The 11967-nt window shown below is 39.7% G+C and overlaps 1 protein-coding gene across 1 annotated transcript in view; it reads right to left on the bottom strand.

Annotated features, from left to right (window-relative positions):
- The window catches only part of LOC143121459 (protein furry homolog), a 522367-nt gene that overhangs the window by 283732 nt on the left and 226668 nt on the right, over positions 1 to 11967 (bottom strand). The window contains exon 11 of the mRNA XM_076281827.1: positions 1567 to 1670. Within this exon, the coding sequence (XP_076137942.1) occupies positions 1567 to 1670 (104 nt within the window). The remainder of the gene's footprint in view (positions 1 to 1566; positions 1671 to 11967) is intronic.

Below are 11967 nucleotides of genomic sequence, written 5' to 3'. Positions count from 1 at the left end.
GTATGTTTTACAATTTGCAGTATGACATTATTCATTGCTAAATTAGGGCTCATCATAGACTAGCTAACCACAAAGCTAGCTAATATCAGTGGAAGACCGCTAACGTTAACATTAATGAGCTTGGAAACCACAACGAACTTATTCTGCCTAAATAAAGTAATGATTTATTACTTATGTAGTTACAGTCCCTGCATTGTAAAATGTAAATTAGACGTTAGAGGAGTGAACATTTAGACATAGAGAAAAAGTATCAAACGTAGCTTGTGCAAAACGTAGCTTGTGCATAAAAGTTAGCTTTTCTTTTACACGTGTGTGAAATCTAATGATGCCAAGTGTGCGCTTCAGACTGTCGTTCAGCCGCAGCAGAGTTACATAATGGATTTAGATCACTAAATAGTAGGTTTTAGAAGGCAGGAAGCAACTGATGATTGAAAATGGTGTGATGTAGCTTGATGGAAATAATTTTAAAAGTGCAGGTAAAGGGATAAGCAAGCTGACATGGGACTAATTATTACACACGCACACTCAAACATTTAAGAGTGACCTTTATCTTGTTTAATGATAATACAAATGATGATGATAGTAATAATGTCATCATTATTTTTTGTAATTGTTAAGTCTTAGTTCAAAGTTATATTTATGAAACTTGTTGTTGTTATTGTGTTTTTGTTCAAAAAACTAAGTTTCATATCTTAAGTTTCTATTTTTATACATTTTATTTATCAGAACTTTAATATATTTCGATGTTCCTCTGTTCCACTGTGACAATATTATTTAAAAATAAACAAGTTTGTTTTTGAAATGCATTATCATATTATTTTAGTCAATACTCATAAATAACTACAAATAACTAATGTTAGGGAAATCTGTTAATGTTTTGTTGCCCGTTTCTGAAAAAATATATATATCAGCCGATATATCGAAATATCGGATTTTTAAATCAACAAATATTTGTATCGGTATCGGCCTTCAAAATCCTTTATCGGTCGGGCTCTAGAGGACAATTGGCAAAGGCAATGGATGAACTGGTGTGAAGAGAAAGAAGAGAACTGTGGGCCATGGATGATAGCTGTATTCAATTAATTGTTGAATATTCAATTAATTGTTTTTCCAATGGGTAAATGAAGAAAGAAGCTGAAAGTAACATGTGGATGTTGGCTCATGGAATTCTGTCTGGTTGCAAAGCAAGCCTGACCCATGGTCATTGTGTTTAGAGACACAATCAGGTTTTAAAATTGCTGAAAAAACAAGTTTAATTATTACCAGTTAATGACAGTGACAGTAAAAACAGTGGAAACTGCTAGTGGATGTCGGAAGGCAACTGCAAGTTCAACAGTGTGTTGTTGTGGCTGCTTTGAAAGACGCCGTTAAAGGTGTGCTTATTCAGACACTCCAAAGTTACCAAGAAAGACGGTATTCATGCCTAATTTGTTTTTAAACAAGTACACAAACTCCGAGCAAGTCTTGGCATATCAAGCTCCCGTGGGAGATGGGACTTTTCGAGATACTGTAACTTCAAGCATGTGGATTCAAACAGTTTCAATACAACCGCACAAGGGGACATACCTCTGAGTGGCTGTGTTGCTCTCACACTTGATCCTGATCATGTAAACCCACAGCAGGCGATACAGAGACTCCAAGGCAACCCGCGCCATTTTGGTATCCTTATTCTGCAAATTGACAAGATTTACCATTTGGACTACATTTTGGTTTGAGAAATCCCTTGACTGAGTTATGTGAGATGTCATCGATTCAACTTCGACTCTTACTATATCAAGCTAAATTTGAGGTTCCCAATCACAATGTCTGACAAAGTTTATTTATTACATACCACTATCAGAAAGTCACAAAAATAATTCCTTGGTGGAATACATAGGTGCTTTAGTGGAGTGCATTTTCACAGATTTACAGTCATCTAAAATTGCTGTGCAACCCCAAATCAGAAAAAGTTGGGACATGTAAAATGCAAATAAAAACAGAATGTGAACATTTACAAATTTTGAAAACCCATATTTAACTGCAAAAAGGACATAGACAGCATATCAGATGTTGAAAATTAAATATTTTACTATTTCATGGAAAATATATGTACATTTTGAAATTGATGGATGTTTAAAAAAAGTTGGGACAGAGGTATATTTACTACTGTGCGGCTTCACCTAGGCCTACGTATTTGGATGTGCAGTGGCCTTACCCAGGTAAAAACAGAATGAAATAACATTTTGTACTAAAAAACATTATATAATTGGAAACATATTATAATTGGAAATGTATTATTCTAGCAATATAAATGGCATAGTGCATGGTATTTCCATAACCGCGAGATAGCCTACTCGCTTCACAATGGCAATGAGTTGTTAACAGACATTCACCAAGACAGCACAGCAGCAATCTATCTAAAATAACACCTATTTGAAGTAGGCTACCATTCATATGCTGTCAATTATTGAAGTTGTGGGAAGTGTACATATTGTAGCTAAAACTGTAAGTTTGTTTTGTCTCCCATGCCTGTTTCATTTCATGTCCCGACCAGGAGGGACGATTGAAATAACGCACACTCGACTTCTGCTTCAATAACTCCTGAATAGTTTCGTTCAGAGCTGACAATGCGATTGTATTTGACAGAGGACAGATGTAGGTCTCTAGTGACAAAATATTAGCTGTCAGCGTTACGATGTCTTTGTAAATTACGTTAATTAAAAACGGTTTCATTCGTGCCCAGGGAGTGTTCGCACCTTGCAGACGGCTGTGCTTAGGCCGAGACAAGAGGGCAAAGAGGAGGGGTGGCAGGGGATCAATTCTCCCTGGCTGGAGCGGGGACACACAGCACATTAGTTAAAGGAAAATTCCGGTACTTAGCACTTTGAGTCCCTTTTCTGGTTTTGTTTTGGATGAACTCGAGTGGTGGACACCGAAATTTTGACGATTGGTCCTGTCTCGACTTTTCTGACTCGTTTTGAATCGCCTTTTACCGATCCGAGTGGCTGCCTATAGGCACACTCAAACATGTCATAAAACAACCCTTAACGTTCATTTTCAAAACAGTGCAACTCACCGAGTGGTCAGTGATGTTCGCAGACATCCCAACCTGCAAAAAGTAATTTCAGGGAGGTATCACAAAGCCCCCCCCCCCCCAAAAAAAAAAACAAAAAAACTTTAGCCTACTTAAATACAGATTAATATGTTAATGTCTAGTCAGTACACCAAATAAGGAAGGCCTAAATAGAAATTGTGAAAATAAAATATGTAGATTTTGGTAGTTTGGTCTTTTCATGTAGCCTTGGCAGCTAGCCATCTGCCTAATTTGGCAAACAAGTAGCCTAATGCTGGTAACGTTTTGCAAAATAGCAATTTTTTGAAAATGTCCATATGAAGAACAGAACCTTCGATATATATGGTCAGAAGATGAGTGTAACTGTAACATAAAACAATGGTCGTTTTAATTTTAGAATCCTTATTAACAGGGTGCGATTTTGTAAAAACCAGAGGGGGGGGGGGGGGGGGGTGATTTTGAATAAGTTTGTAACCCCCCCCCCCCCAAAAAAAAAAAAAAAAATGAACGAACGATTCATAGCCTAGTAATGTCATGGCTAATAATACCCTATATTATTTTTGCCACCTTTGTAACATTTTAGTTTTAGTTTACCGTGGTGTATGACTTTAAACAGCGAGTGTGCTTGGTATGATGATCAGCTCCTCTAATGCAGGGTAGGACTACGTTTTGACAAGCATACAAATTCACCTTGTTCTTGCCATCTGAAATGACTCCTCTACTTTTGCTGCCTCCATCCTTTTTGTATTTGTTGTGTAAAAAACGTTGTATATGATGGCACTGAAGTCTTAAGTTAGTGAATTGGCTAACATCGTTAGTTGGTAACCAAATAGCCTACACATTGCGCTACACGCTGCGTAGGCTACGTGCATTCTCTCTCCTGCTGATTTGCGTTCAGTAGCCAAGTGCGTAATATTGCAAAAGTTGAAAAAATAAATGTGTTTATTGAAGCCTACAGAAAATAAATAGCCTATCATACTGTCAGTTAATTGCCTACAGTGCAGTGAAGAGTTTGGAGAGTAAAGTTATAGGGCAACTTGAAGTTTTATGAAAATAATTTACGAACCAGAACATAAGCTTCTATTTCTTGCAGCTGTTAAAACACCCGCTAGATAGTTTAAATACCCACCAACATTCGTTTTTGCAGTACAGATTATTTATAAAAGTTATTTGTCTACTAGATCTAGCCTACTGGCTGATTTATCAAACGAGTGCTTTCTCGTTCGTCCTCCGCAAACTACAGGTGTTTCGGTAGAGAGCCATTGAATAAGCGATGCCAAGCAATTTCTGTAACACTTTTTGTGACATTCAGCAAATATCTCCTCATTTAATGTAAGTTCCTTCGGACAATAGGCCTACGTTCTACTCTACGTGCAGTTGTCCTCCATCTCAGTTGCATCAGTTTTCTAATTTTGAAGGTTCTAAAACATTATTATGGTTCACTGAATCCTTCTCGGTTTCTTTCATTTGTCCAGCTAACTTTTCCATTGAAACTAGCCATTTATGATGGATTACACACTCGACATTCTGAAATGTCCTGCACGATCAAGGCCAAATTAAGTTATCACGCAGCCACTGTGTCAGCAGCATGAGTGCTGACGGTGACGGTGCGTTTCTGATGTCAGATTATTATGTAGGCTAGCCTACTAGACTGTTCTCACGTTGCAGCGCTTTACGAAGTAGCATTAATCAATATGAGGGGCAGAGGGGGATAAATGTTGTCCCCACCGCGGATAAAAATAATTTAGCAGAGGTAGGGATAGGAAAACCAGAAGGGGGGAAATCCTCACCATCCCCCCCTACAAATCGCACCCTGCTTATTAATGCCAAAATGTTGCATTAATGAGTCCCTCTGTGTGCTTGTAGCCTAGGCTACTTCCTGTTGGAGTGGCTTGGTAGGGGAGCAAAGAGCAGTGAAAAGCAGGGAATTATGGGAGTTGTTGGCTTTCATCTACATGAGCCAAAAACACATTTTGGGCCTTTTCTCGATGAAGAAGGCACTGACTTCAATGATGACTACATTTCATCTACAATTTAAATACACATTCATCTTCCCAGCGGTGAAACGCTCCTTTAAGAAAGCATAATTCAAAGCAGTCAATACGTAATGTTCACTGAATTATTTAATATATTGTGCTTTTGACATTAATAGGCTATCCTAAACATTTACATGGTCAGTTAGGCTATTCTCTGCCAAGCAAGGTCTCCTTGGCAGACGCTCAAGTATTGCTCTTGTTACCCTTGTAAGCCTCAAGGAGAACTTGCTACTCTGCCTCTGAAAAATACGGTGCTCTTTGTTTTGCCGGTTTCACTCATGGTTTCGACTCTCAATAGATGATATCCAGTGTTGGGAGTAATGCGTTACAAAAGTAATGTAATTACTGTAATATATTGCTGTTTGCTGTAACGCGGTAATGTAAGGCATTACAAAAAAAAATGTGGGTAATATTTACTCGGTACAAACTTCAGTAACGCGCGTTACAATGCAGTTTAACCCAAAATTAAGCGCTTGTTTTGTTTTGATACATATTCGCAAACACCACGCGACAACAACAGAGGAGAAAAAATCCGCGCAAAATAGTAGAACGTTATCTCCTGATGGTTGAATATGACTGTGGCTGCAGCAGACTCGCAGGCGGACTCTATGCGGGATGGACATAAGCCTACGCTCATTATTTTCAGCTTGTCAGAGACAAGGCTATGAGAACATAATAGTTAGTGCACTTTGTGTGCGAAACCGAAAGATCTCTCAGCTCGCAAAAATAGCACAAGTAAATTAATGAAACATCTAAAGTAGTGCCACGCTAATCTTTTTGATTCTTGATAAAACACAAACTATGCTGTTGTGCATGTCAGCTTTGTGCTGTGAACTTAAATTGAAGAGAATAAAGGGATAGAAATGCAGAAAAAGATTGTGTAGCCTGGCAGTGCCACCGCTCCCACCACGCGCATCACGCACTTTGCGTTGGGCACCAAAGGACAGAGGGGGCACCCAAATGTAACCAATGAATAGTAGCTTTACTGCAAACTGCGTTTCACTCTTCATCAATAACGTTTACAATGTCAAAATGCACTAACACGATGTTACATGCAAGTTTGATACCTTTTGGGTTCTCTCAATCACCACGTAGTACTAGAATTGGTGGGTCTTCAATCATTCGTTTTCCAAGCATTTAGGCTACACGAAGCACATGATATGCTGAGTCGACTGAAACGCATTCCATTCAGATAGCTAGGTGGATACCAGGCTCATAATTCACTTGTATTCGCAAAACGAAATGTGAAGCAACATGTCATTGCATACTTCCATTTCCAAAGCAATGAAGGTTCCTTAAAACAACTTAACATTGTGCATATTATTGTTAATATTGTGCTATCAATGTAACTCAAACAAATAAGGCTTGTAAACAAGAGCTGGCAAAAGGGCATCATGACAACGTAAAGATCAATGCTCTTAAAGTGACAGTGCACCATTTATAAGTAAAACAGCATTTCTTCAGAAATTAATGTTTAAAAATACACAGTAATGGTCTGTAAATAATAGGCCTTTTATTTTACTTTAGGTGTTTGAGTTATCATTTAAATGTCACTCACTCAAAGCCACTCACTTAGGGCACCGAAATGGCCAGCAGGCCACCATCTTGACATGTCTTTATTAAAGGAACCGTATGTAAAAATTGTATTTCAATTAATCATAAAATTGCCCTGATATGTCACTAGACATTAAGAAATCATGTTCATTTCAAATACTTATATCACTGACAACAGTAGTCTGGCCAGGATATTGTCATTTAAAAAGTGAAGTTGCAGCCCTCAACTGATGTTGATGTTGTCATGTTGTGTTTTGGCCTAATGCGCCACCCTCCACCTATCTACTAATCACAAAGTCAGTAGTGTTTCGTCATCCGGTTGCCAACTCTGCCAGTCAGAGGGGAGGGGAAGGGGATACACCGCTCTACAGTCATTTGAAAGTCATTGTAGTACCCGTTTTGGCCACAATCTTACATATGGTTCCTTTAAGCTTTGATTTACAATATAGTAGGCTCTCTATATGATTTTAATGAGTAGGCCTAGGCCTTAAAGTTACAGTATTTCTATCACAATTTACCAGACTTTGACCTTTTGTCGGTTTTTAACAAAATTCTGACTATGATTGTTCCTTGTATTGCATTAAGAGCACTGCGCCTATTGCATTCTACTGTTGCCTTAAGCCTAGCTCAGTCATTATGCTACAGTATACCACATCTCCCTCCATTGGAAGAGCAAGCTGCATTGAGCGTAATAAACTGCATTTAGAATGGCAAATCCATATTTCTAGATATTTTGGTGAAAGTAACTTAAAAGTAATGCAATAGTAGTGTAATGCCTTACAATTCAGAGACAGTAATATTATAATGTAACAAATTACTTTGAAATGACAGTAATAAGTAATGCATAGTACATTACGATTTTGAAGTAACTTGCCCAACACTGATGATATCACCGTGAACACGCACAACTCTAGGTTAACTAACATGGGGTTGATGAACTAAATGGTAATGAGGGCCCAGTTGTTCAAAAGAAATGTTATCGGATTTCGGCTATCGGATTGGATCTTGAAAATGGGTTGTTCAAAGGGAAAAAAGGATCCTGAAATCGGATTGGATCACATAATCTAATCTTGGTTTTGATCTGGATAAAACCTTCACAATTAGGATTACCCTTAAAGGAACACGCCACCCAAAATCAGTAGTAATATATGTTCTTACCTTAACTTTCACGAGTTGAGTCGTACCTCTCCCGCGTCGGTATGTGCACTCAAACGCTCTGGCGAGTGGCGCGAATGTGTTAGCATGTTGCTATGCTAGCGGGCTCTGCCGTGGCCGTAGAGAGAGTAAGATGGCATTAATCAAACACATCCACGTTTTCCCTACTTAAATACAGTTGCACAAGTAGTTGATTAAAAATGTTAGGGCACACAACATGAAACGTGATGATTTTCCAAGCGAATAAACAGGAGAACTACAATGTCTGGCGCAATAGCACTTGGGAGTACTTCGACCTAGGTAGTAATATTAATTAACACCTAATTGTAGATCCTATCCACCACAGAGTTTAGAATCCATGCTTGATCGACCCCTCAGCCTCCCCCTCCCCTCTGAGCGAGAGAGAGGCACACACACTAGAGATGCGCTGATGGGCTATTATTTCAACCATAACTGCATAGCAAAACTTAATCCATCCATCAGCAAAGTTTTTTGACCAATTTTCAAAACCGCACCCGCCCGCCGTCTGCTGTGTTTATAATGTATATGGGATGTTTTTAATGTAGCCTATATGGGATGCGGCGCTGCTGACGTGAGGCTAGAAAGCTCTTGCCTGTTCTTTCTAGAAAGACTGATCCAATGCAGCAAATATATGAAAAGGCTAAAGTCCTACATTGGCTATGTTGTAGCCTATATCCCCAGAATATCAGCAGCAAACTCAGTCTCTGTCTCGCAAAACAGTCTCCAAATAAAACGCACATCGGCCTGTTGCCTAGCCTATTCTGTGTGCCAATATAGCCTATCGTCCAAAAATGCTTGATTGCATTGCATTCTCCACATTTTTAGCTAAATTTTCATGTACCACATCAGCGTTTTTGTTCAGTGAATCTTTTGTAAATTGCTTTACAATTACCGTCGGGCCCTTGTCAGCAGCCTTCGGCTTGACTCTTGCCACTATTCACTCCTTCGTCTTCAACATTCCCTGTAGAATTCTCAATATTTTTGGCCTCAATGTGTCCAGTTACATAGTCTGTCTGTTCTTAGGGACTGTACGATATTTACCGGGGGGGGAGGGCAGGTCGTCAGGGGGGGGAGGGCCTAAGATAATTTTTTAAGCCTTAGGGGAAGGCCCAGGAGAAATTTTTTGGCCTGGGGGGAGGGCCGAGGAAAATTATTTTTTCCTGATCCATGATATTTTTTTCCCCTGATCAATGATCCGTTTTCGATATTTTAAAAGGTTTGTAGGCCAAAACATGATTCACGTCTCTTTGACAGAGTGGGCGAGTCCAAAAAGTCGCAACCCTACCTGAATCTCCCACAACTCCCCTGGTAAGCTTGCAGGTCACCCGCGGTTATGAGTCATAAACCAAATATTTTAATGATATTCGGGTCATTTGCGGGCGGGTCAGTTAAAATTAATTAAATATATATTTTCTACAAATAGGCCTACTTAAAATATCACGAGAAGGCTAGCATCAATACAGTAAAGCATCAATACAGTAGTAAAGTCAACAGTAAAGAAGCTGAAGACGCGAGTTAAAAAAATAAAGACACCCCTTCAGGAAAAGCGATATAGGCCTAGGCTATGGGAAATATTGGGAAAAGTTCTTAAAGAAGATGACAGTAGTACAAGTTATGGTCTATGTAGGCCTACTTCTTGCGAAGCCATTTAAAAGTATGACAGCCGAAACGGGCAGCCTGCAGGAATAAATGTTATGGCACAGACTACACAGCCATATCTACCGGTATGTATAGGTTCGTGCATGCATAAAAGTTACCTTAGTTCGTTGTGTTTGTGACTTTAAACAGTGGATGTGCTTTAGTAAAGCTTTGTGCTTCATTCAGCATTTTAAACCAGTTCTTACGCTAACGTTTTGACCAGCAATGTATCTCTCTTGCCTACCTTGCCTCCCCATTTCTATTTTCGAAAGAAGTATGTCCATGGGCAAATCTTATCCTAGTGTTCTAATCCTTGGTGGTTGCGTGCGTGCTTGCGCTCTTATTCTCATTCTCTCTCCTGCGCAAACATTATGTCCTGCATGCCTGCGTGTAGTTCTACTGCATAAAGTTTTGCAAATAAATTAGTTTGTTTTACAGAAATGGACTACTGCATGCAGGCTATAACCAAAAGCACACATTTTGTAAATAAGTGGGTCGGGTATAATTTTGTCCTAATTAATATTCGCGGTCCGAGTTGCGGTCGGGTTGATTAAAATATCGGGCGACATCGGGCCGCTTGTGACCAAACCCGAGCAACACTGGTTTGTAGCCCCGTGTGTGTGTATGTGTGCTTATGACATTTGCTGGCCGTTTTAACCTTGTAAACGTCATTTTTCGACCAGTTTTATTTGATTCACGTAGGGGGGAGGGCCTAGGAGAATTTTTTTGAGCCGGGGGGAGGCCCCTGGAAAAAAAAATTGACCAGGGGGGAGGGCCAGGCAGAACATTTTTAACCCGATCGTCTGGCGACCGGCCCTCCCCACCCGCTAAATATCGTACAGTCCCTGAGTCTTGGATTTTGTGAAATAAATGTCTAAATATCACCTGTTTGCTGCAGCTTCGGTCTGCACGTCCTTTTAAAACAGCATATTTTTCTCTCTCGAGCATTTAATCTGCTGCCGGCTTGTCTCTCCACGTCGTCCAAAATGCTTGAATTCATTGCATTCTCCAATTTTTAGCTAAATTTTCATGTACCAAATTTTCATGTACCACAACTTGTCAGCAGCATTCGGCTTGCCTCTTGCCACTATTCACTCCTTCTTCTTCCGATGTAATTTCTGAGTCATCTACAAGATGTTTACACACACACACACACACACACACACACATTCACCTTATTAAATAGAACCAACTTGACGTTGACTTCAACCTGTGCTATATCCTAGATGAGACTGCCTGGGTTATTTTGTTTCGATATCAAACACATAGTAATTGTAGCTTCAGGGAATAGGCATTTAAAAGAGAGACAGAGAGTGATATGACTCGTATGACTTCTACAAGCTCAATAGCATCCACAGCGGAAAAAAGAAGGTAAGAAAAAAAGTCGGAAAACTTAGAAGGCAAGCAAGCAAGTTTGGCGGTTATAATGTGAACATGCACGTTGCACTGTTGTGCGGTGGACTTTCGGAATGAATGGAGTCGGCGTTTCTTTAATATCGAGGCGCTAGTTTGTCCGATTATCATGAATTGCGCTGTCTGTCTGAAAAAGACGCGCTCTCTTCCCATGCAGTCAAAATGAATGGGAGTCTTCAGAACAGGCTTGTCATAGTGTCACCCTGACATGCCAGTGCGTAAAGTAATGTGAATGACTTGTTATTTTATCAAGGATTTCTTTCTTTTTGCAAAAAATAAAGTACAATAGGCATTAATTAGTAGGCCAGCAGCATGTTGAAATTATGTGGCAAATTGCGTTTTTTATTACAATGATAAAATTGTAAAAGGACGTGACCGAAGCTGAGGCAAGCCTGGCAATAGGCCTAGGCCCGACGGTAATTGTAAAGCAATTTACAAAAGATTCACTGAACAAAAACGCTGATGTGGTACATGAAAATTTAGCTAAAAATGTGGAGAATGCAATGCAATCAAGCATTTTGGACGATAGGCTATATTGGCACACAGAATAGGCTAGGCAACAGGCCGATGTGCGTTTTATTTGGAGACTGTTTTGCGAGACAGAGACTGAGTTTGCTGCTGATATTCTGGGGATATAGGCTACAACATAGCCAATGTAGGACTTTAGCCTTTTAATATATTTGCTGCATTGGATCAGTCTTTCTAGAAAGAACAGGCAAGAGCTTTCTAGCCTCACGTCAGCAGCGCCGCATCCCATATAGGCTACATTAAAAACATCCCATATACATTATAAACACAGCAGATGGCGGGCGGGTGCGGTTTTGAAAATTGGTCAAAAAACTTTGCTGATGGATGGATTAAGTTTTGCTATGCAGTTATGGTTGAAATAATATCCCATCAGCGCATCTCTAGTGTGTGTGCCTCTCTCTCGCTCAGAGGGGAGGGGGAGGCTGAGGGGTCGATCAAGCATGGATTCTAAACTCTGTGGTGGATAGGATCTACAATTAGGTGTTAATTAATATTACTACCTAGGTCGAAGTACTCCCAAGTGCTATTGCGCCAGACATTGTAGTTCTCCTGTTTATTCGCTTGGAAAAT

Source organism: Alosa pseudoharengus, unplaced genomic scaffold (assembly GCF_046254945.1).
Source record: "Alosa pseudoharengus isolate Yale_2024_CS ecotype anadromous, Long Island Sound unplaced genomic scaffold, YU_APseudo_1.1 YU_APseudo_1.1_scf_13, whole genome shotgun sequence".
Lineage (NCBI taxonomy): Eukaryota > Metazoa > Chordata > Actinopteri > Clupeiformes > Clupeidae > Alosa > Alosa pseudoharengus.
The sequence above is the reverse complement of the archived record's forward strand: the minus strand, read 5'-3'. Positions and strand labels throughout refer to the sequence as shown.